At 42.8% G+C, this 26050-nt stretch overlaps 1 protein-coding gene across 2 annotated transcripts; it reads right to left on the bottom strand.

The window, feature by feature from the left end:
• Positions 1-2353: 2353 nt before the first annotated feature.
• On the bottom strand, positions 2354-25717 carry bod1l1 (biorientation of chromosomes in cell division 1-like 1). 2 transcript variants are annotated; one of them, XM_083652015.1, is made up of 30 exons: positions 25582-25717; positions 24730-24854; positions 23889-24079; positions 22978-23472; positions 22484-22633; positions 22149-22309; positions 21727-21820; positions 20775-20901; positions 20610-20673; positions 18648-20493; positions 18477-18547; positions 18162-18270; positions 17924-18037; positions 17796-17839; positions 17612-17666; positions 17361-17422; positions 17120-17201; positions 16520-16578; positions 16302-16398; positions 16061-16107; positions 15704-15866; positions 14665-14741; positions 14377-14503; positions 10284-10336; positions 10029-10104; positions 9644-9720; positions 9315-9402; positions 7049-7196; positions 3790-3861; positions 2354-3456 (listed from the first exon to the last, which is right to left on the bottom strand). In XM_083652015.1, exons 1-30 carry the CDS (start codon positions 25696-25698, stop codon positions 3333-3335), a joined length of 5115 nt encoding a protein of 1704 aa, XP_083508141.1. In that variant the 5' UTR covers positions 25699-25717; the 3' UTR covers positions 2354-3332. The 2 variants fall into 2 exon arrangements, with proteins under 2 accessions (XP_083508141.1, XP_083508142.1); XM_083652016.1 differs by having other exon boundaries at positions 16317-16398.
• Positions 25718-26050: the final 333 nt, after the last annotated feature.

Raw genomic sequence — 26050 nt, 5'->3', positions numbered from 1 at the left:
TATATTGTGATACTTGGATTACTTTACTGATTACAGTTTATAACAGGTAACTAGTAATTGTATTGGATTACATTTTTAAAGTAACCTTACCAACCCTGGCAGCCAGTCTGGTGGTCAAAGGTGCAACAGGAGATGGTCATCAAACATAGCAGAGCGGCACAGCACCCACCCGGTCTCAGGCCGGATCCATCACCTCTCCTGTGGTGTGGGACTGTCTGCGAAGGAAAACCAGCTTGCAAGAAACATTGTGTTACAACGGCATAACCTGTGTGAGGAGAGGCTGAGGAGTGAGACACAACAGCACAGCTCTGCCATAAGGACATGTGCAAAGATTGAGATCAGAGATTCTTCACGCACCTTAACACCCCCCGGCCCACTAACATCTTCCCTTATAAGGGCATCAACTGTGCATTAATAAAATCTTGGTAAATGGATGGTAAGTGGACTGCATTTATATAGCGCTTTTATCCAAAGCGCTTTACAATGTGCCTACATTCACCCATTCACATACCGAGGGCGGCCAGCTGCCACAGCCATCGGGAGCAATTTGGGGTTCAGTGTCTTGCCCAAGGACACTTCGACATGCAGACTGGAGGAGCCGGGGATCGAACCGCAGACCTTATGGTTGATGGACGACGCGCTGTACCTCCTGAGCCACAGCCCTTTTCCGCTGACTTTTTTATTCTACCGGCTGTTTCTGTGCAAAGCGAACTGAAACTCACATCATATTAATATAATTTCCAGACCATTAAACTTAAAAGATCCCCTCCAAACATGTTTTAAGATGTATAAAGATTATACGTTGATCAATAATTTGTGTGATATGGTTTCTCCACAATAAGTGCACATTATGCGTGAAAGCTTGGAGAGCGTGTCGTGCATTAAAACTAAAGTAACTAGCTTTGAAAATGTAAGGAGTAGAAAGTACAGATATTTAGGGAGTAAAAGCAAAAAGTTGTCAGAAGATAAATACTCAGTAAAGTACACATAGCTGAAAATCCTGCTTAAGTAGCTACAGTAACAAAGTATTTGTACTTAGTTACTTCCCATCTCGGAGTGATTCTCAACCCTTTTCATATCAAGGAGACCACATTGATGATATTTCATCTCTCATAAATCACTGATGTCACACAAATGATCAGTGATGTCATTCGAGCAATTGTGATTCATGTCATAAAAAAGTAACAATGTTATGTCATAATGTTGTCACATTATGACAACATTATGACGGAGGGGGTACTCCCAAAGGAGGTTAAACTGTTCCTGGTCTTTTAGGCCAGTGGGTTTAAGTTAGTCCCTTCCTTGTATTGTAGCTTCCACTAAAACTCTAAACTATACAATTGCCTGTACCAACTAAGCAGTCTTCCATCTCATAAATGCAAGATCTAGTGTCTCTTAAACAGAGGGGCAGCTGGCTTGCAGAGACCAGCAGCAAAACAAAACAAAACATTTTGGACAACAATACAAACTAGATGAAAATGACGGTTCAAAGTCCCCCCCATATAGCATCCCTGACTGAAAGAAGTGCTGTTTGCCTGCCAGGCTTGGTGGCTAAATGAAAGCTGATCCAAACTTTTAAATGAGAGGTGTTGGGCTAATATTTAGGGCTTGGATTCCAGCACCAGGAAATACCTGAGAGGAACACCTTCAGGAATCAAATTTAGCACTCCGCAGGAATGGTCGGAAAACTTCAAGCGGCCTCACTGGGCTTTCCGTAAGCCCTCTCTCTCCATGCTGCTGGATCCCGTACGTTCAGGTGCAGCGATTAAGGCCTCCTAACGTGTTAATGATGGTGGAATATTTCATTCTCAGTTTGTCAGTTTTATCCTCCATTAGCAGGCAGGAATGTCCTCTCCTCTCCTCCGCTCTCAGGTGATTGGTTCAAGGTCTTGGCTATTTACACATTACAGACAGCACATCCATTTAGGAAACACAGGAGAGATAACATGTGAGACATAATAGGGGTCAATTAATACAAATCTGTATATTCTGCGCTGTGCAATATTTCACCTTTTCGTAAATAACACGTATTCGGCTTTCAAAACAGGATCAACAGTTTGGGATTCCTTCAGCAGCTGCACACTTGGTTTCATGGTAAAGTGAAAATCTGTGAAACCCAAGCATGATGTTTTTATGCTTCGTTACCACCTCTGACTATACTTAACACCAACCATGGAAAACTTAAAAAACACAGAAGGAGCTAAATTGAAGAGAAACTATAAAATCATCAAGTCCTAATTTATAGTGCTTTCACTACTTATAATAAAGTTACAAAAATAGAAATAACTAGGAAACCAATTTACGCCAGAAATATATGAAAACAATGTCCAGTACATTTGAATTGATGGGAGACACATCTTTATGTTAACAGCTAGAGGAATCAGAGTAAAATATCTAAACACCAGTAAACAAATGGATATAATTCTAATACAACACAACACAACACAACACAACACAACACAACACAACACACATAATAACTATCTATACTGACTTGTTACTCAGATGGTATGGAACTGTATTTTCCACATGGAGTCCTTTAGAAATTCGTCAGCAAGATGATGTGTTTTATAGACAAACAGCAAATTCTGTTTATGTACTCGTGTTTTTCCTCAGTACCCAAAACTATGCTGCTGTTCTACCAGAGGTTTACAAAAAAAACAAAAAACAAAATAGTTACCTTATGAGGACTTAGTATAAAAACCAAAAGCATAAAAATAGCGAGGAGGAAAACGCCTCCATTACATTCACAGAATGAATATTCAATATTTAAGTTCACAATGACAGCGAGATGCTTCACATTGACTTCTACAGTATGTACAAGCGTGGATTTACAGAGATACAACACATTTGAACGTGTGACAGCTTTGCGTGTAAAGGTGAAACAGTGTCGACCAGCACTGAGGCAAAAAACTTTCTGTGAGTGAGTGATAGTTCATTTCAATTCACCCCCTCTCTCCCTCTCGAAATACAACTCGGCTAGACATTAGGCCTTTGATTGGCCCAAAATACTCTGGTTCACTTCGCATTACTGAATGATGAAGTCTGATCCAAACCATATGCGTGTGTAGTAGAAGGCATTCAGAGGGATTCCTCCATAAAGCCTTAGGTTTAGGCCCTACCAACACAGCAGAGTGTATAATACTACCCAGAGCTTCCAGTCAATGAAGCCCAACTAGCTCGATGTGCTAACTAATGGCAGACTGAGCGGGGAAGCCTCTCCACTTGGAAAACAAAACTCACACTCGCAATAAAGCAGGTATCCATTTTGGTATGGGAGTGTGCTAGAAGTCAATGCTTGGGCAAACCGTTCTGACTGCTGTCAAGAGTTTTCAGCGTTTGGCTCTCTTGGACGGGGGTTCCTCTGATTTCTGTCCCCCCCGGGTCCGCACCGCAGGGGGGCTGGCCTCTCGTTTACGACTCCCCTTCACTGCCGCTGCCTGGCCCCTCGTTCCGCTGCAGGAGGGAAACAAGGAGCAAGTGTCAGGCGGTTTGTGTCATATTTAAGTCCAGCAAAAATGTGCCCTAGCTACATTCAAGAGTTATTATGAAAATGACCTGTATTAAATACTAGAGCTTGGCATAGTTGCGTGCCCAAGGACCGGGGGGTGTAAGCAATTTCAGACCCTGTGATGTATGTATATATATATATAACCTTAAGAGGGAACTCGAATCAAAACATCTCAAAGAAACTTGAGGAAAATGTCTCCTTTGACAGAGCAGCAACCTGGAAGAGGGTTTTGGTAGAATTCCCCTTTAAGCCTGTTGGTTGTGCTGTGGTGAACTCACCGTGCGCCAGCTGCGGTCTCCTCTTTACCGTTCTGTCGACTCGCCCGGGTGGACGGTTTACTTGGCTTGTTTCTAGGAGCAACAAAAACACATTATGAAACAACAGCTGTTACTTTAGTACTAAATCGCCGCCTTCTTAAATGAATAAGATGTGACAGTGATGTTGATGCTTTCTTCTGGGTGCTTCAGAGTGCCTACATTCAGAGTGCCTACATTCAGAGTGCCTACATTCAGGAGTCAAACTAGGCACTCGTTTATCCCGCCTGCATTTAGACTGCTTCACTTGCACGGAGGATGATGTTGTGTCTTATAGCTGTATAACAACTTTGTATTTTGCTCGGATGAGCGACTTTCTATTTAAGCAATATAGCATGAGAGCTAGTGTGTTGTGGCAAATATACTGTATCCCGCTGATCAGTTGTTATCCCACGAGGCCGCAGGCCGAGTGGGATAACAACTGATCAGCGGGATATATGCCACAACACACGCTGCTCGAGTGCTATATTGCTTTTATAAAACGGTTTCCAAGTATGATAATATAAATATAATAATAATACTATAAGTCCGACTGGCATGGTATTCTGATAGAGTCAGTTGAAACACTACTGTAAGGCGTGACCTCTAGCAAGAAGATAGACGTGCGGGTGATTTGATTGGATCGTTCTGGAGACTGAAGTTGACATTGACCAATCCTGGCGCTTGCTGAGAAGCTGAGAGCTTTCTGGAAACCCCGACAGGCAGCTCGAGCGCAGCGCTGCATTCTCAGCGCTTGCTGAGAAGCTGAGTGCTTTCTGCAAAGCCCGACACAAACTAACGTTACGGGCAGGGATAGCGGAACGCATCTGAACTTGGGGGGGCCGGGGGGCGTGTCGGGGGGGCGTGCCCCCCCCCCCCTCACACACACACGTCTGTGAACCACCATCATTGATTATTATTATTATCATCATATAAAGATTTTGGTCGTTTGAAGCCAGATTCATATAGGAATATCTCATTTTAAATTAACATTAGGATTAGACGGTTGTGATGTCAGTATTCAGTCTTAACAATCATATATTTGCTCCTTTTCTCACTCCTATGTCACCACCTGCTCTCACTGCAGGGTTTGAGATTCAACTTTTTTTTATCACCAGCCAATATGGCTGCTAGATTTTAAAGTTACGAGCCAATTAATTTCAACTAGCCAAAATGTTTTTCTTGAAATAAACCAGAATATGAGGGCGACTGGGTTTTACAGCAGGGCTATTCAACTAAATTGTTCAGGGGGCCACATTGTCAGAAACCTAAGGGACCAGGGGCCGGACCGTTCCCCGAGCCAGTACACTTGACACAATGCGCCACCATATTTTTGCAGCCGCGCTGGAACTATTATTAAGTAGGGGGTGCTGTAAGGAATGGAATCTCGGCAGCGCCGAAGAAAATTTTATGTTTTTTGGACTTTTATCCATATTTAGAAGAATATTTAATTTTAAATTAACATTAGGATTATACTGTTGTGATGTCATTATTCAGTATCTTCTCCTTTTCTATTATTAGTATTAGTATTAATATTAAATACTGAGTATCTCATGAAAAACTATTAATATTGCATCTTTTGTGTTTAGCTCCGTCTCACAGCAGGCCCGGCTCCAGAACCAAATTACAGAGGGGGCCTGCCCCTAGCTTGGCGGGGCCAAGGGGGGTCCGGGGGGATTCTGTACATTTTAAAGTAAAATTCGTCAAACTGGTGCATTTGAGAGCAAAAGGAAGAGGCTAAATCTATGAGGAACTACACACATCTCTAATGTGTTGTGACTTTACAAATAGGCCTAAACAATTAATATTAAATGTATTTACACATTGTGCACAAATTGCATTCATTGTGACAAATTTACAATAGTTAATTAATATCCAGCCAGAATCATTGCAAATGGAGGTTCAAAGTAACAGTTAGCAATAGCATTCAGTTAATCAATGCCTAATGACAGCCAGATTCCGTTTTAAACTTTAAAACAGAAAAACGGAAAAACGTTTTTAGCACACACAAAAAAAAAAAAAAAAAATTGAATGGGGGCGCCAGTTTAGGGAATGGGGGGGCCTGCGGCCTCGTGGGATAACAACTGATCAGCGGGATATATGCCACAACACACGCTGCTCGAGTGCTATATTGCTTTTATAAAACGGTTTCCAAGTATGATAATATAAATATAATAATAATACTATAAGTCCGACTGGCATGGTATTCTGATAGAGTCAGTTGAAACACTACTGTAAGGCGTGACCTCTAGCAAGAAGATAGACGTGCGGGTGATTTGATTGGATCGTTCTGGAGACTGAAGTTGACATTGACCAATCCTGGCGCTTGCTGAGAAGCTGAGAGCTTTCTGGAAACCCCGACAGGCAGCTCGAGCGCAGCGCTGCATTCTCAGCGCTTGCTGAGAAGCTGAGTGCTTTCTGCAAAGCCCGACACAAACTAACGTTACGGGGGTTAAATGCGGGGTTAAATGCGGGGTTAACAGCCTTTTTTTTGCAAAGAAGACATTAGCCCGCATCTATTCTTGTACAAAACATAATTTTCTGCGAAGTATTATTAAAGTTATAAGCGAAGATCGATTCACAAGGATCTGACAGCTGTCTCAGCCATTTGTTTTTTTTTAGGTAACCAAAGGCTTTTAGTAAGAGATTTGCCATGGCAACCAATAACCCATGGCCATGGGTTATTGGTTGGATAATAAACAAAGTCAAAACCCATTATACAAACTACAAGGACACTCAGAGAGTGCACGCGTCCACCAAGGCCAATCCAATAACCCATGGCCATGGGTTATTGGAGTGGGTTATTGGATTTATACAATGGCTGTGAACCAATCAGATTGCTTGATTTGAGAGCCGTTTTATAATGAACAATATCCAAGATAACAAGATAACAATATCTTATCAGCTGATGTTTCTCTGTATGGTGTATTATTATGCTTGTGAATTAGGGCTATACAAATAAACTTAACTTCACTTGACTTGACTATGTCCACTCCTGACAATTTGTTGATTTATTATGCGTTGATGTTATGAGGTTTTAATTGGATTTACTGGGTTTTAATTATGTGTTTTTATTGCGTGGTTTTACTATAAACCCTGTCTGCAAACCAATTTCCCCTTAAGGGATAATAAAGTTTGAATTGAGTGGGCAGACTTGTGAGCAAAACTAGTGTTGCATGGACCAATTAAAATTATATTATTATTATTATTATTTTTAATTTGGGTCCATGTCCTGTAAAATCACCTTTCAGCCTCCAGACGAGATGCCGACCGTGTCGTAGTCCTGGTCTTGGTTTCCTCTTCTTCCTTCTCATCATCATCATCATCATCATCATCCTCTTCCTCATCATTCTGCTCACTTTCTTTTTCCTCTGGCTTTTTCTCCTTTTTATCTGTTGGAAAGACAAACAGTTCCCATGGAAACATAGAAACTAGATGGACTGTTCAGCAGCATCACTGTGTGGTGCCTGAACCACAGGTCACACACCACTTGATTTCACAGTTGGCATGGCTTCCTATTTACCTCCTGTTTCCCTGTTGATCAACCTGTTATATTACCTCCACCAAGGAGGTTATGTATTCGGTGCCGTTTGTCTGGTGTCAGCAGGATTATGGAAAAACAACTGGCCAGATTTTCATGAAACTTAGTGGAAGGGTGTAGCACGGGCCTAGGAAGAACTCATTACATTTCGGAGTGGACCGGAACCGACTCATGAACAAGCAAGCTCAAACTCCTGGCCTTGGTGGACGCGTGCACTCTCTGAGTGTCCTTGTAGTTTGTATAATGGGTTTTGACTTTGTTTATTATCCAAAGTGCATTCATTTATGCCTCTACAACACTCATAGGAGCAATATTTCAGATGTAGATGATAATTTAGATAACATAAGAAATATTGGTTAGCAAAGCACATTACCAACAGTTTCATCACTCAGGCTCATTATCTGTAAAAGTCAGAAGGCAGAAATAAAGCAAGGCTATTCTCATTATGCTAACTGCTCAGTTTCCATTTCCAGTTTCCGTACGTGAGCCCGTGTAGCCGGCGAGGCCGGGCAAGCACGTGAGCTGCTGCGTCTGCGAGCTCGCGAAGCGGGCAAGACCTCGAGAGGAAACCAACGAGGTACGGCAGAAATGAGCGATGATGAGGAGGTGAAGGAGGAAGAGGACGAGGCACGGTAGGCTAGCATGCTCCGTTTCTAGTTGATAAAAATCGCCATGACGCCATAAGAACGGGGGACAGTGGCGCAGTGGTAGCACTGTCGCTTCACAGCTAAAAGGTCCTGGGTTCGATTCCCGCCTGAGACGCTGAGGGTGTGTCCCCCCATGTCTTCAGTGCCTACTTCCCAGGTGGGCTATCTCGTCAAAAGGGCCTTTCTGTGTGGAGTTTGCATGTTCTGTCCTGGGGTTCCTCCATACAACATCGGTGGACCCCCACTAAAAACATGCAGAAGATCGTCACCTGACCAGTGACAACAAAGAACTGCAGTTGGTCCCCGGGCGCTGTACACTGAAAGCTGCCCACTGCTCCTGGCTCCCCCCCCCCGCAGGAAGGACATGCCTCGATGGGATAAATGCAGCGACTAAAATTTACGGCGCCACTCACCGTGTGTGTGTGTGCGCTGCCGCTGACATGTGTGTACATGCGGTGTGTGGTGTTTGTGACAATAAAGACGGGCTTGTCTGTCCCCTGTTTAGAAATAATCATTATTCCCATTATTTTATTTTGAAATTCCATGCCACCATTCCCGCCCAAGCGCACCTCTTTCAGCATACAAGCAATAGGAGCGCCATGGAAAGCATGCAAGAAGAAGAGGGAGAGGATATTCGCTCCATTTTTGGATAAATCAATCAACACTATCATCTAATATCGATCACAGCCCCCTGAATCGAATCGTATCGAAATCATACCGTGGCAGATTTTGTCATATCGGCAAATTTTGCATTGTTGTCCAATGAATCGATATAATATCATATTATGTTCGTTGATGTGATACTGGAGCCCTTATAGAGGCTTCCGGGTCAGAGGTCGCCCTTCGCCTCGGACTTCAAGCCAAGGCCAAGATGGCGTCAGTGCGTCGCAACCGCCGAAGGATTAGTGTGTTACATTGTATCTGATTGTAGGCGTCTTTTGCTTTCGTGTCGTGTCTGTCCCAAAACTGACCGAGAGGGTGTTCATCATGACGGAGCGCTGGTGAATCACAAGAGCGAGCTGGGTGGACAAGCAGCTGGCCCAGTCAAGCTAACCCTCCAAACTAACCAGGTAAGCTTGGCTTACTTTACAGTTTAGATAGATCGATAAATACTGTGCCTAACAGTAATGATAAATATTGATACCTGGGAGTGTTGGTGCTGTGACAAAAGAAAAGAATATTAATTTCACCCAGGATCAAGATTCAATACATGGCCGTTCCTCTGACTTATTTTTGCATGAACTTTGTCATACAACACAAGATAGGCTTTTGGCTGCAGCTAAACAGAGCCTTTAGACCCGCCCAGTGTGAGCAGGACCTACCAGAGTCCTCAGCTGCTGCCTTGGAAGGCCGGCCCCTCCGAGCAGCTTTCTTTGGAGCTTGGTCATCTTGGGGTTGCTCCTCCTCACCCTAGGAAAGATGACAAACACCACTGGCACTCAGCAACTAGTACAGTGTTAAAGTGACTGTGCTATGGGAAATAGCAGTGAGCAAAAGAAAGCACAAATAGTTTGAAATTGTGTAGGTGTTTGAAATCCAACATGTTTTACTACAAGTCCTCACCTAGAGACAATAACAAATATTTACAGCTCACAGATAGATGTATTTTTACAATACGGAATGTATTTTCTGTATTTTATTGCTAACGTACATCATCTGGTTTCTCACTGGAGCAGTCCTCCTGTATCTCCTCTTGAGCCTCTGCCTGGCTCTCTGGGGGAGAACAAGCTGGAAAAAATAAAGACAAGATCAAGATAAATGGGGAAGATAAGGGTAAATTAATTCTCAGTCAGCCTCACAAAACTTTATTTGTGCTTTTACAAAATTCTAGGCTCCACTCAGTAGAGCCCAGCTACTATTACAGTAGTCTACTCTGTAATAGTAGCTGGGCTCTAGTATGTCTTTAAGCCATGTGGTATTTGAATTAGATCTAAATGATAATTTAATTTTGTGGATTTTAATAAAAAAAATAAAAATAAAGTGTGTGTGTGTGTGTGTGTGTGTGTGTGTGTGTGTGCATGTGTGTGTTTCCTCACCACTGTCTTTGATAGGCTGCTCATTTTGTTCCTGTTGCTCATTGTCCATTTCCTCCTCCTCCACAGCCTGGGTCTCCTATTAAAGAATATCATTTTGAATAAGGCTTAAATGTATGAAGACTCCAACAAGTAACAATTTGGATGTTTGTATCTGCATCTTTCACAGAGGGGGTGCAGATAAGGGAATGTAGACTGAGGAGCGAGAGTAGACCAAGATGCGTCAACATTTTGATCCATGAACAGAAGAAATCTCACCTCCACAGTTTCCTCCATTTCCTCAGACCGCTTCCTTTTCAGTGAGGGTTTACCTACAACGGACAGATGATTGGAAAATTGAGGCAGAATTTGTGACATCATCCCTATCATACACATGGGCCAGATAACTCATTAGCAAAGCTGCCAGTTTCCCTTTGTACCTACTACCATTACAAAGTTGCTCATTCATACTATTTACTGTTAAACAGAAAAATATGTAAATGGACAATACATCAAATCAACAACGGCGTTGGAAGCACGGTGCGGTGGGCGCTGCAGCACCCCCTGGTGGCAAGAGATGTAAAAAAAAAAAAAAAAAAAAAATTTTTTTTTTTTTTTTTTTTTTTTTTTATACAGTGCACCTGAACGCAACATGCAAAATACCCGCTGAATAAGTGTCCAAATGTTCATGTAATTCTGGCCAATACTCCACTTCTGTTATAACATTTCAGTCTGGAAGATATAATCTTTATGACTACCTTAAAAGGCTAAATGAATAGCTTAGAAAATGAATAGCACCGGGGGCCCATGGTACTATTAATCCGGCCCTGGATATATCGGAGGAATAGCAGGTAGGCTATCACTGTCCCTGAGTCCTGAGGGTAAATTGAGTAATGCTGCAGAGAAGAGGAGAAGACACTGAATAATGACATCACAACAGTATAATCCTAATGTTAATTTAAAATTTAATATTCCTCTAAATATGGCTAAAAGTCCAAAAAGGGTGGGAGAGAGAATGAGGATTCCAACACAGCAGTGGGAGCAAGTGGTGACATGGAGGTGAGTGAGAAAAGGTGACTGAATAATGACACAACAGTCTAATCTTAATATTAATATTCCTCTAATCTGGCGACAAAGTGGCCAAATTTTTTGCCGCCCTGCGGGCGCCGTCAGCCGTCCCCCCCAATGTTGAATCGGTGACAGCACCCCCTACCTAAAAGTACTTCCAACGCCACTGCATGTCGGGGCGGCTGTAGCTCAGGAGGTAGAGCAGGTCGTCCACTAATCGCTTTGGATAAAAGAGGTCGGTGGTTCGATTCCTGCCTCCTCTAGTCTGCATGTCGAAGTGTCCTTAGGCAAGATACTGAACCCCAAATTGCTCCTGATGGTGTGCCAGCACCCTGCGTGGCAGCCTGCCGCCATCAGAGTATGGGTGTACCTACTGACTGTAAAGCGCTTTGGATAAAGGCGTTATATAAATGGAGGCCATTTACCATGTCGGGAAGGGGGCTAAATAATGTTCCGAAGTTAGGCAACATTTTGGCCAGGGGAAAACCATTTTCAAAGAGGTCCCTTGACCTCTCACGTCAAGATATCTGAATGAAAATGGGTTATATGGGTACTAGTCTCCTAAAACAGATGCGTTGGCTCTGCTTTTGCCTACCAGTCTGTACTTGGTCAAAACAGAAAGGAAAATAATGAACAATGATAGGGGGATGTCCCGGGTGTCCCGCCTAAAGGCAGGTAATTAGAGAAATACGAGTCCCGCCGATGTCCCGCTCACTCGTATTTCTCCAATCTGCATTGGTTTGATTACATGTGTCGTGATTAGTCGAATACCATTGAACTTCCTCCAGTCTGAAGAGTTTTTCCCGCAACTTCCTTTGACCACGCTCTGTGGGCCTGAAGTACAGACTGGTGCATTTGAAGAATGTAGAAGAGACAGTCTGGCTTGAGAGACTAGATGGATACCCACCAGTCTCCCCTTTACAGATAATGTAGCATTTTTAAATAGGTTCAGCATTTGCCGGTACCCCAGAAAATCTCCTTCTTTTGCACACCCTAAAGTTGTCAGGTATGTTAAATGTTGATAACAAGATGAGCAAGGTCAAGGTCAAGGTAAACTTTATTATCCCATAGGGAAATTCAGGTGGTCAAAGGTGCAAACATAGAAACATATAGGAACATAAGGAGCTTTAAATCACATGAAGACATCGAAGGTGCAAACATAAAACATGTAAGAGCATAAAAACATTAGATCACGTGAGACCTAGCAATTTCAGTTTTGTGTACTACATGTCTCCGTGCAGTGCACACACGCACTCGCGCACGCACGCACACTCACACACACACACACACACACACACACACACACACACACACACACACACACACACACACACACACACACACACCAAAAACATGGCAACAGTGCACTGTGCATACAGGTAGTTATCATCGCCCTAACACATTAAAAGGAGGGAAAAACAGAAAACAGGCTATTAGGTTTTGCGTTTACTTTTCGTCCTGTCTTGTTCATTTAGCACTCTGATTGCAGATGGAATAAAGGACTTGCTGAACCGGGTGGTTCTAATTTTCCTTTGCAGCAGTGGTGTAATGTAACAAAGTATATATACTTAAGTACAGTACTTAAGTATTTTTTCTGAGTATCTGTACTTTACTTGAGTATTTATATTTCTGTCAACTTTCACTTTTACTCCACTCCATTTCCCAAATAAAATGGATACATTTACTCCACTACATTTCCCCCAAGCATCTTAGTTACAAAGTAAAATCAGAGGAAATTGCGTAGCCTGCAAGCAATCAGGTTTGTCAAATCAGTGCTCCTAGTTTGCAAGTTACGTTAATCACGATCCACACGCCATTCCATTTGGTGGCTGTAATGCAACATAACGTTGTTTGCCAGCGGCTATAAAAGTCAAGAAGAAGAAATAGACTTCCACTCAAGCCCAGGCATGTCTTTTACTTGATTTATTTAACAGCATTTACTTGTACTTTTTACTTTCAATACTTAAGTACATTTAATATCAGAAAATTACTTGATACTTAAGTACAGAAAATATAAAGTACTTTAAGACTTTTACTCAAGTAATATTCTAATTAGTGACTTTGACTTTTATCAAAGTCTTTTTCTGGGAAGATATCTTTACTTTTACTCAAGTATGGTTTTCGAGTACTTTATACACCACTGCTTTGCAGCATCCTTCCTTTGCCCCGGTGACTGAGTTGGAACTTGCTGTGTAAGGGGTGAGCAGGGTCATTGATGACGCGCTCGGACTTGCCCAGAATGAGATCTTTCCACAACTGGGCAGCAGACATCTGATCACAGTGTTAATTTTGTCGGCTATTTTTTTATTTAGTCTTAGTCTTAGTTCCGTGTTAAATGTCCTTGTTAGTCTGTATCATATTTAGTCAACCTCATCCTGTTTTTATTTAGTCAAGTTTTAGTCGCAGGGTCATCGGGTGTGATTATCACACCCGATGACCCTGCTTGCCATCTTAATCATGCGCTGCAGTTTAGCTTGGTCTTGGTTGTGCATGTTCCCAAACACATAGATCAGGCCAAAGGACAGGATGCTCTCAAAGATAGCCTTGTAAAACAGTTGCAGGACGTAACGATCAACATTAAACCCGCTGAATAAGTGTCCAAATGTTCATGTAATTCTGGCCAATACTCCACTTCTGTTATAACATTTCAGTCTGGAAGATATAATCTTTATGACTACCTTAAAAGGCTAAATGAATAGCTTAGAAAATGAATAGCACCGGGGGCCCATGGTACTATTAATCCGGCCCTGGATATATCGGAGGAATAGCAGGTAGGCTATCACTGTCCCTGAGTCCTGAGGGTAAATTGAGTAATGCTGCAGAGAAGAGGAGAAGACACTGAATAATGACATCACAACAGTATAATCCTAATGTTAATTTAAAATTTAATATTCCTCTAAATATGGCTAAAAGTCCAAAAAGGGTGGGAGAGAGAATGAGGATTCCAACACAGCAGTGGGAGCAAGTGGTGACATGGAGGTGAGTGAGAAAAGGTGACTGAATAATGACACAACAGTCTAATCTTAATATTAATATTCCTCTAATCTGGCGACAAAGTGGCCAAATTTTTTGCCGCCCTGCGGGCGCCGTCAGCCGTCCCCCCCAATGTTGAATCGGTGACAGCACCCCCTACCTAAAAGTACTTCCAACGCCACTGCAAATCAAGGTATGAAATTAACAAATTAATGGTTCAGATTTGGTTCACTGATAATCTAACAATATATGGGGATCTATGAGTGAGGCTCTATCATCCACTTAGCTCCACCTCTGCATTGCTTATCAACTTAATTAAAACGTGACTTACGCATATCAGTGGTTTCTTTGGAGTCTGAGCTTGCTGTCCCCTCAGTGTCCACTGGGTGGGGCGATGGCAGCTTGGCCTGGTCTCCTAGCTGACTGCTTTTCTTCTCCTCACTATCCTCGTCATTTCTCTGAAATGAAATATGCTCAATGTTAATGTCGTCCACAAAATATTATTTATCACTACTGGATGGCTTTCATCACGCTGAGAGACTACAATTCAAAGTGTGACAGCTAATAAACCTGACGATGTAAAGTACCTAACATGTATGGCGCTCTTGTCTGAACATACCTCCTCTCTCTCCGCTGGTTTCTCTGAGGATTTCTCAGTTTTCACTTCATCCTCATCCTCATCTTTCTTCTCATTACCTGAGGTTAAGACAACATAATAGCAATATCACAGTTTTGTAACGTTATGTTATTATATAAATAAGAGAGTCTCACAAGTGACTGGTTTAGTAGGTGCAGCTTTACTCATCGGCCATGTTACAACTAACTGCCATTACGACAGTCGTTCCCCATATTAGTCACTCCCCTTGTCTTTACGACAGCTTGTGTCATCAGTACATCTTCCCCCCTTAATGAAGACAAACCTACAACAAACAGTCAGCTTAACACAAGAGAACATCCCCAATAAGCATGCAGGAATAAGCAGTGTAAACTACATCTTTCAAACTTAAGTCCATGAACTGGTTAGAGTCTTGTATGACTACAGGTTCAGTTTAACTACAGGCCTTCTGGTGCGCTCTGACCTGCGCAGGTGAACAGGATGCTGAACCACCTTGGATGTGTCCATTTCGGTTATGTCTGCACCACACAGAACCTCTGTCCCATAGTCGCTAGTACTGCGTCCTTCGTTACCACTTTGCGTCTCATCCTCACTCACTCTGCCCTCCATTATCAGGTAATCCTCTCTGCCCCCTTGTGGATGCAATAACTCTGTGGTTTTCAATAGATGTTTCCTGTTTCTGCGATAGACATCACCATTCTCTGTCATCACACTGTATGACCTGGGAGCTACTTGTTGCAGAACGACGGCTCTCTTAGCCCATGACTTAGGCCCTTGCATGCGAACCACATCTTTCTCCTTTAGAGGTGCAAGAGCAGTGGCTATGCGATCATGACACATCTTTTGTTACTGCTGTAATCGCCTGGCTTTGTCTGCCCACACCTCATCTCTGTGTCCAGGCGTGTGTGTGCCATGACTGGGCAGTCGTGTACGGATCTTTAGGACATCTCCTTTTCCAGAATTGGTGTGCAATTCACAAACTTTTCCAGACTTGCCAGACCTTCATGGGGACTCTGTCCCTAATTTATAGGGAGCCGCTTACCGGCAGTGGCTTCTTTGGCTCCTGAACATTTTTCCCTGCGGGCCGGAGTCTCCTCAGCCTTCTCAGGGTCTTTAGCTTGGTCCTCCTCCACCTCAGGGCTGGTTGTGGTTGATCGTCCCCTGCATGGTGTTTTGGCCTTCTGGATGTCCTCCTGATCCGTTTCCTGGAGAAGACAAAAGTGGATGAGCAAAAGATGTGGAGTCGAAATAAGTAGACACTGTTGTCATGGGATTAAAAAAAGTGTATCTGCTAAAATAAAAGATTATACAGTAAATGGCCACATAAAACAATTCAAAATAAGAAAATCAAAAACACCAATTGCAGTGACAGCAGCAATATGATTTTTCTTTAATTCACCTCAGTAGATCGTTGCTCTTGGTTGTTCGTTTCATCCTTCTCTTCACCTGATCCATAAAAAAAGGCATTTCATATCAATTATTTTACAGAATTGTTGTACCCATCTGTCACATTTAATGATGTACATTGCACAATATTTTGCAAACACAACCATATATATAATTTAAATGCTATCAACTGAAAAAAAAAACGTGTTATTTGAATGACCATTATCATTTTGTAAGCCTAGGTGGACAAATACATTTAGCTAAGATACCAGAGTCCTTGGTTTCCGACTTCTCAAGTTTCTGACTGGACAGCTTTCGTTTGCGTGTTACTCTTCCGTCGGTTTTCTCCTCCTGAAAAACAGCAGCGGTATCAACAAAGTTGGACATTTGTCAACGTTGAATTTGTTGCACATTTATGAGTTTAATTTAGTGACCATTAGAGAGTGGCATCTGTAACATCTGTAACAGTTACCTTTGCTGACAGGTCTGATCCCATCTCATCCTCCTGGCTGTCTGAACTGGAGACGTCACCTGAAAAATACAACACCAGCAAAAATTGAAGAGTTCTATTTGAAAAGGAGTGCAAGTCTACTTTCTTTCTTTCGTTCTTTTTTTTGGGGGGGGGGGGGGGGGGGGGGGGGGGGGGTTGGCTGGGGGTGATGAGCTCCGACTACTGTGCACCATCTGTGCACCTATAACAAATACATTGGGTCCCCCTGCATTACGTCATGTGGACAACATTAGCACTGACCGCCATAATATATTTTATAATTTTAAAATTGAAGAACAGCGTGTAGTGCATTGATTCCCTTAGCCCCTAATTGCTCCGTGCTCGCTCTCTTGCTGTCTTTCTCTGTATCTCGTTCACTCTCTCTGTCGCTCGCTCACCGGACCCGTCTGTTCGCATCCCATTAAACACGTGTGCATGAGGCATGAGGGATGTTTTGTCACCTGCCAGAAAGTGACTAGTAACAGTGACTGTGATACACGCCTCTGCTGAATTCTACCTGCATTTGCCAGTTGCTGATGTCACCCTGTGTGGGCGGCAAAACAAAAAAGTCACACGACTCACTGATTTGCTTAACTAGCTTGGCTTGTTGCCCATGTCCAATTTCTCTGACATCCTCGGTCTCGTCAGGGACATCAGGCTCCATCTGAAAGTAATTGAAGGGATAAACAGATCAACAGAGACAGGTAGGAGACAGACAGGACAGATGAATATCAATAATTTACATGGATGAAAAAAATATAAGGTGCAACTATAATATGTAATTGTTAACAAATTATATGTTAGTGAACATGTCAGCACTTACGTTTTGTGTATCACTCTGTTCTTGTACAACATTCTCCTCCTTCTCTGTCACACTCACCTCACCTAATGGGGAAAATCATTGGGGAAAAGAAAATGCTGTCTGCTTGTTTTTTTAACCTGTTGATCAAGTCATTTGAATATCATCCACATTGTAAAAGCTGTTGATCAAGTCATCTGAAGATCATCCACATTGTAAAAGCTTTCTGTTGTCCAAAAAGAGACAGTTCTTTGCTTACTAATATTGCCACTTACTAAGGTTATCAATTTCCATCTTGGTCTGGTTGTCCTCCGCTTCAACCTCCTCTACCTATTGATCAAAAGCAAATCACTTTGAATTTCAGTCTTGCATGAAAATAAATGTAAACAACTGTTGCTTGTAAGTGATAAAGTAACCAAACAGTTTTGATGCCTCTGTGCAACATAACTGGTAATTCACCTTGGTGCTCGTCTCCGTGTCTGCAACATCGGACTGTGTTTCATCTAAATTAATGAGAAGACGATACGTTAATTGTCAGCCAAAGATGTGGTTGGTTCTTTTCTGCTAGAACATTTTTAATGCCTCACCTTGTTTACTGGACATTTCTGAAACGTGTTCAGTGGAAAGTGTTTCTGACACAGTAGCCACTGTGCTTTCTTCTGTGTTTCCTTTGACCTCCTCTGATACAGACACATCTTCAGCTGAAATATTGTAGAAGGTAAAATAATACTAAATTAACCTCCACGATTTATTTTTGAAGATCACAAGACAAGATACAAAATTTGAATTTCTGGCTAGGGCCTTTTGCTGAGATAAAAGTTTCACCTGGTTTGTCAACTGGTGGTGCCAACTTGTCAACAAGCTGTGTTTCAGGAGCAATCTCTTCTTCTTCAGTTAAAGGAGCTTGACGATCATTTGAGGTCGTGTCACCATCCTACATAGAAGACAAAACGACGAGGTGGCATAATGGAGCAACATCTTAAACATCGGTTTTGTCATGTGATTTCCTAAGTGTTTAAAATACACTTGAAGATACACTGGGAATGATGGCTAGTACATGATGAAAACCAAGGCAAGAAAGACATCGTTTAACAGGACAAAAGCACTTAAAAAACAACATGATGTGACATTCACTTGTACCTTTGGAGCAAGTGAAACTAACGCTTGTACCGCTGAAGCATAATTTTCTTTCTCTGAATTGTCAGACACATCTGTGAAAGAAGACATATTTTGCGTTTAACTTGCAGTAACAGTCCAACATACTTTGCTGGGTATTGATTAAACATTTTTGCATCTCAATGTTTCATTTACCTGCACCGTTTGGTTTTTCATCAAGAATCTGAGCAATTTGTTGAGATACAGCTGTTGGCTGGTCAGCAGCTGTGGGCTCAATATCTGCGATTGTTTGTACATTCCTGGAAAGATGTTGCTCTCCCTCTTCGGCTGTAGTTGTTTCCGTTGGCTGCAGGGCGGGCAGCTTCACCTCTGGATCTTCCCTGGTGTCTGGTGTCATTAAACTGGTGGAAACTGTACTATCAGGATCCATGGAGAGCAGAGTAAGAGCCGCCTCTTGCATCTTCATGTCAGCATCCTGAAGAGTCATCTCAGGGGGCGCTCGACCGCTGTCCTCAGGAAGTCTCGCATCCGCTGACGTACAAATGTCCATGAGTGTCAGAAGAGCATCTGCGTCAGTTGGTAAGGAGCGTGGTTCCAGCTCACTAAGTCGCAACTGGGTCTCCCCTTCCTCCGGTTCGGGCGTGATGTCACTCAATGCATCGTAAGTATCATCGGAGAAAGAGGTGGTAACGGTGGTGGTGACGGGATTGGAGTCTGTGCTTGTGTCTTGGAGAATAACTTGTTTCTTAGGCAGCTCTTCTGCTTCAAGACTCTGCGAGGAAACTGAAGACTTCTCGGAATTGTCACATTTGTCTTCTCTGAATGCTTTCTTCTCTTGTTGGCTCTCGTCTTTCTTTTCGGGGATTTTATCCTTCTTTTCTAACTTTTTCTTTGCAATCTTACTCTCAGATTTCTCGTGGGGAGGTTCCTCTGGGACCTTACGATGCTCCTTTGCATTTCCCTCTTTTTTCTTCTCCTTTGTGGTCTCAAGTTTGCCGACAGGTGGACTGCCTTTACTTTTGACTTCTGAACTCGGAGCTTTCTTATCCGTCTTTGCTGATAATGGAGTCTTTGCTTCCTCTCGGGATTTTGATCTGGGTTTTTCCACGACTTTTCCTTTTTCTGTTGGCTTGGACCTTCTTGGATCTTTGTCGATTTCAGAAGTGGGCTTGTTCAATTTCTGGATGTCTGGATCAGCTTTAGCCTTCTCCCTCTCACCGTCTTTACTATCTGTTTTAGATTTGGGCTTCTCCCCTTGCCGGTCCTCAGTGTGGCTCTTGGACCTTTTCAGGACCTCCTTGTGTTTCTCCTTCTTCTTGCCGCTGTCTGGCCCGGGCTCCATGTCAGCGCGGTCCTCTGAGGAGCCAGTAGAATCTGGGCGGGGCAGCTGCTTAGAGTCGGTTTTAGCTAAAGTTTTCTCCCCTTTGGACTTTTCCTTTTCTTTGACCTTATCTTTGTCCTTTTCCCTAATTTTGTCCTTTTCTCTCTCTTTATCCTTTTCTGCTTTTGCAGCCTCCACAGCAGGAGCTTTTCCCTTCTTGGCGCCATCTTTAGGACCCCCCTCGTCAGCTGCACCCTCCGACATGGATGCCCTTCCTTCCTTTGTATTTCCGGGCATTTTCTTGTCACTTTTGAGCTTAGCCTTTTTCTCACCTTTCTCTTCAGAGGAAGCTTTGGCAGCGGCACCTTCCTTCTGCAGAGACTCGTCGGGTTCTGTTTTTTTCTCCTGCTTATGTTTGAGCCTGGCACGTTCGTCCGACAGGCTGCATTCTTTCTCTTTACGTTCCTTAATATGCAATTCCTTGCGGGATGCCCGATCAAATTTTCCAAATGAACGTTGCTTGAGTGACTCTTGGGAGCCCTGTTCCAACTCCAAGATGAAGGAGTGTGTCAGACTTTTGTCAGACAGTTTTTTCGGGTCACTGGAATCCTCCGAGACGCTACCGCTCCTCCACCTGGTTCTCTCATCAGATGATACTGATTCTGATACTTTTCTCATCAACTTTTGTTGTGGGGTCTTTGAGGTTGCAGATTTCACTTCCTAATTTTCAGACAAAAAAAACAGAGACAAAACTTACTTTTTATGACATTATCAAAGACAAACTTGTCAACCGTGGTACAAATATATTTGATTGAATCATAGTGACTTTCACTTACTGCCTTCTTGGAGCCTTCTCCTCCTGAATCTCCTTTCCTCTTGATTGAAACGTCTTCCTCTTTCCTGAATGGTGAAATGTTTGCATGGAATTTAATAGTGTATTGTAAAAACACATTACCTTGTGTGCAGCGACATGAATCTGGTCTGAGCCTTTGAACACGCACCTTGAGTCTAGCTTCCTCTTCCTGTTGAGTGCCATTTTTTTCTCGAGAACTTTCCTTTCCTTGCGAGCCTCCTTGGCCCTGGGGCCCTCCAGGCCGGGAGAGTCTGTCCTTTGCTGTCTTTTCTCCTCTATAGAGGGATTTAAGCACAGTAGTTGTTAACTACTGAGTTGACATAACATTTAATTTTGGATTACACAATTCATGTCACTTTTGCTTTTTTATGCTGGGGACACACTAACATTACATGATGGAACTGTGAAAAGACTGAGATCACACACTAACTGACAGGCATTCAAAGATTTTTTTTCATCTTGTGTTGTAAAACACTTTTTTTTTGCCTGTTTTTTTTAGCGGGGGGGGGGGGGGGGGGGGTTCAACCCAGAGGAGCACGGGGAGAACATGCAAACTCCACACAGAAAGGCCCTTTGACAACCCCACCTGGGCAGCGGGCACTGAGGACATGGGGATGCGGACACACCCTCAGCGTCACAGGTGGGAATCACAGTCTGAGTCTTAAAAATGAAAGACATTTGAAATAACAATCCCAACTAGACTGGGAGGTAAGACATCCAAGTTGAAGTGGAGGAATTGGAGCCTCACAAATGAGATCATCTGTGCCAACTATCCATTGCCGCCACCCCAAACTAGCATGCGTGAAAAACAGTCGTGATACTCAAATTGCTGCTATACGCGGCCTAAAAATCATGTAGTGTGTCCCCAGCCTCACACAGTAGTGGAGCATGACCGTAATGATGGGAGGGAGAGATGGGATGACAAGCAACAAACGCCTTGAGCCAAATTCAAATCCACAATTCTGTAAGCAAACTGACACGTGCTTTTTACCACTGAGTGTTCACAACGCTCTCTAGTTTAACATCTTATATGAGAGAGAGAGAGAGAGAAAGAGGAGTGAAGGAGAGGTGGTCAACACACAACTGACAGAATTACCTACCTTCTTCAGCTTGTGCTGCTTTCTGTTTGCGTTTCTCTTCCATACGCTCCCTGTTCTGCTGTCTCTTTAGCAGTCTTTCCTCTTTGTCCTTGGCCTAAGAGAACACAGGTGTAGAGAGAGAGCGAGAGAGAGAGAGAGAGAGAGAGAGAGAGAGAGAGAGAGAGAGAGAGAGAGAGAGAGAGAGAGCATCCAGGATATTTAATCATAATAATGTGTCTTTAATAACAGATTTTAGACTCAGGATGCAAAAAGACCACCCAGGAGATATTGAATGAACCATAACCTGATTAGGGTCAATCCTATTCAGGCAGAATCTGCATCCGTTTTAAGTTAATTGACATCTTTGCCAAAATCTACACAGCTATTAGATGCTCTGTAGATGTTTCTCTGTAAATATTAACAAGCCTGTAAGTATAACTCACTGCAGATCTGCGACGCTCCTCTACGGTGATCTCATCGTCCGAGTCGCTGTAGTAACGGGAGTAGAGGAAGGGCTTGTGGACGTAGGCCTTTCGGCGAGGCTTGTGCTCCTTGTCCTCTTCTCCTGCGTCTGCACTGGTTTGCTTTTTTTCGGCTCTCTCACCTTCAGTTTGTGCAAAGATAGAGAAAAACATGACTACAAGTGCTCTAAATGCAGGTTCTGATAACATTACTATTGAGAATCCACTTATTTTGTTAAATATTTGCAGTATGTTATAGTTTAGGGCAGCTTAAGTAGCCATGCAGGAAAAAGAAATGGCCACTAATATTGACGGACCATCTGATAAAAGCTCGCCATCATCAGAAGACTCAGATGGCGGCTGCTCATCATCGCTCTCCTCCTCAAACGACGATAGATCGCTGGTATGGACGGAGCTCACTGTGATGTCACTCAGGCCTTCCAAGTCCGAGTCCTCCAAAGAATATTCTGAGGGGAAAGACATACGTTTCAATTATTTGTAGTACTGTACAGTAAAATGAACAGGAAAAAAACATATTAATAGTCAGTCAGCAATGCACTCCTCAAACTAAGACTTACTGTGTTCTGTTTGTAGTAAACCATGATAAACTATGATTATGATAGACCTTAGAGACCTGAGCATCCTTGCTAGCTAGAGTATGCTAATATTTGTAGCATACTGAAAAATGTATACAGTAGGTCCTAGACTTTCTCCTCTTTAATGTCAGGCTTTGTGGTCTGGATGAGGTGAGTTTCAGTTGGTAATATTCAGGATTGACTGCTAAGATGCAGCAGCAGCAGCAGCAGCTAACCTTCCTTCAGCCTCTCCCTGGTCTTCTGCTTGATTTGACTCGGGGACTTCAGCAGATCGCCATCCTGCTTCTCCTCTGAGGGTCTTCCAGCTGTCTTGATGCCAGCCTTGTCTTTCCCCTCTTCCATCTGTTTCTGAGTTCCCATCTCCTCCTCTTCGGTCTTTACCTCATCAGTGATTCCCTCTTTAGCCAAATTAATTTGTTCCAAAGTGTCCTCTGTCTTGACCTCCAGTGCTTGGACTTCTGATGCAAGCTTTGCCTCCTCTGCCTCTTCCAGTGTCTTCCCATCATGGTGGTTTTCTCCTTCCTCGACCAGACTCATGTCCTGATCGCCCTCCTCCACCGCCTGCATGGCCTCCTCTGAAGTTTGCCCTTTCTGTCCTCTCTCCCCGCTGGTGCTGGCTCTGGAGCTCGCCTCCTGGTTGAGAGAAGTGATCGTGTCCAGGATGGACATGGCATTGCTGGCCGTGGTGGTGGGTGGGGCAGAGGACGAGGCTGCGGACACATAAACATACATGTTTAAGTGTTAACTGTGTATTTGTGAGACACACAGTTGGTCGCCTGAGGGAGAAATTCATCTTTTTGCTTACACCTCCTCCATAGAGAAGTCAAAGCACAAGGTCAGCTTAGTGCTGGGTGATAATTCAATATTATAGCTTATCGTCTTTCGGTGGGATCATATTGTCCTGATATGGTGATTTTGAGATATCAGGATGCACAATTCTGCTCCCTAAATTAATAACAAGCAAACTGTATCTGACAAATTGGAATATGATTATTGTGATATTAATTAATTATAACTATATAGCCCAACCGAATAGTCAGTTCCCCTGGAAGGTATTTGGCGTCTTGCTCAAGGATCAACACATATGGTAATTGCTGACATACAGTAGGAGTCAAAAGTTGTGCACCTTGCTCAAGAACATCGCTGTCTAGTTTAATCTCTGTTAAGGGCAGAGGGACAGGAGGTTCCTCCACACAGCTGTCAGGTGACAGAAACTGGCGGACCACCCGCTCCACCTGTGGCCTGAAGATGTGATTGATTTTGGGATCCACCACCTGCGCCACAATCCTGTCAACTCCCTGCTCCAGCATCCCAGACCTGAGAAGAAAAGTTTCCTTTTTAGTGTGGGTACTTTCACATGCATGCGCGCACGCACACACACACACACACACACACACACACACACACACGCGCACGCACACACGACCATGTGATAAGATGGTTAGAAATTAGAAGATGGGAATATTGAAACATATTGAACATATTGAAATTCAATATATCATAATACAAAAATGGGATAATACGATATTGTGGCCCCGAAAAATGAATGCGATGTTACCTACAATTTATTCTGTTGTGGTAATCACAAATGAGATGACTTACCCATCAAAATTCAACATCAAAATTATATAATTTGTACTTTGTAATGACATTTTTATATTGCTGTTGCTGAAAGGATTTGTGACTCAAAAATAAGCATAATTCTGCAGTCACACTTTGCTGTCATGAAAATTAGACATTGTATCGGGGTTGTACTGAATCCTGAACCCCTTATTGCATATCGTGACATTGTCCCATCCCCATCAGAAATGTGTGCGCAAGTGTGAGAAAGAAAAGAGGCCATTGGACAAGATCACACCCCAAAAAGACAAAAACGCAGTTGAAACAGTTTTCTTCAAGCTTGCAGGTGTAGCTATTTCTAATCTTGGTCTACAGCACAGAAGGCGGAGATAGGTATTCTCACTTACTGTAGCACCAGTTGTCTGATGTTGTTTCTCAGCTGGTTCTTGTTCAGATGAGGACTCCATGTGTGGTTAGAGAGGTGATTAGAAACAAAGTTGTCCACTCTTTGTTTCAGGTTCAAGTAAGCTGGCTGTAAGGGATTTTGAACGATTAATCTACATAAACATCCACACAAGTAATTACACCAGAGGCACAGGTTAAAGGGCTGTTATAAAACTAAGAAAATATATCAACTCTCCTCATTGGTGTGTAGGTTTATTTTTTCTTTACAGCTTTACCCATGGTTGATACATCATTTGATAAAAGAAAAAGAAAAAAAAAGGGGAGGGCTGAGGGTCAGGCAGAGGGATTGTGTGTGAATGTGGTAAGATAATTGTGATACATTTAACTGCTGCTGTCAGCAAGATTTGTAAAACATATTTGTAAAGATATCCATAAAAGTCTGTATTGGGAAGTATAAATCCCTCTCAAAATGAATGCATTTGTCAGCTACATTTAGCAAGACATTCTCTTGTGAAGCCCTGTGAGACATGCTTGAGAATTAGGGATATACAAATAAACTTGACTTGAATTAATCAAATTATTTCATTTAAGGCTACCATCATTGGGCCATAGGCTCAATAGATAGTGACTTAACTTAACAGACATTACATGGAGAGCTTTGAGGTTGTTTAGCTAGCCAAAAACTGGCTTATGCAGAGACACCTGATTTCAATCATGTCCACAAAGCTCTTACTTTTACTTCGTCACCTAGCCATACATCATAAAATACAGTAACGGTGGCTAATAGGGTACTGGTTACCAGCAAGACATGTAAACATGTCGAGGTTATATCGAAGTATTGTATGCAACCGTACCTTTGTATCTACGTCTGCAAGGCAGTCCCTCCTGAACTGGTCGAAAAGTCCCTGCGTTTTTAAATGGTTGACGATCATAGAGACCAGCTGCGGATCTCCGGGCGGTAAACCAGCCATGTGTAGATATAGTTAACCCTAGTTTTGAGTTATCACAATTTATATTGCGAACAAATCACCAGTAAAATACCAGTATATTATGGTTTCCAAAGTTCGAAGCAGGATCTGACCCGGAAGGAAACAAGCAGTCGTTGTCATCAAATAACTTAAATCAAGATCATTCACATCCAACCCATGATCCAACCTAACGGAACTCAAAATGTGGACGCCATTGCCCAAACCAGGACAAGGACGACTGACGCACTTTCCGGTCTTTTCGCGAGGGTTTTCATTTCAGCGAACTCCAGCTAGTGCTGTGAATTACTTTAGACATGTCTAACAATCTCACGGGAACCATCTACACGTCAAATTT

The sequence above is a fragment of the Poromitra crassiceps genome (genome assembly GCF_964638095.1).
Source record: "Poromitra crassiceps genome assembly, chromosome: 15".
NCBI lineage: Eukaryota > Metazoa > Chordata > Actinopteri > Beryciformes > Melamphaidae > Poromitra > Poromitra crassiceps.
Note: the sequence above shows the minus strand (reverse complement) of the source record. Positions and strands in the feature narration are given on the sequence as shown.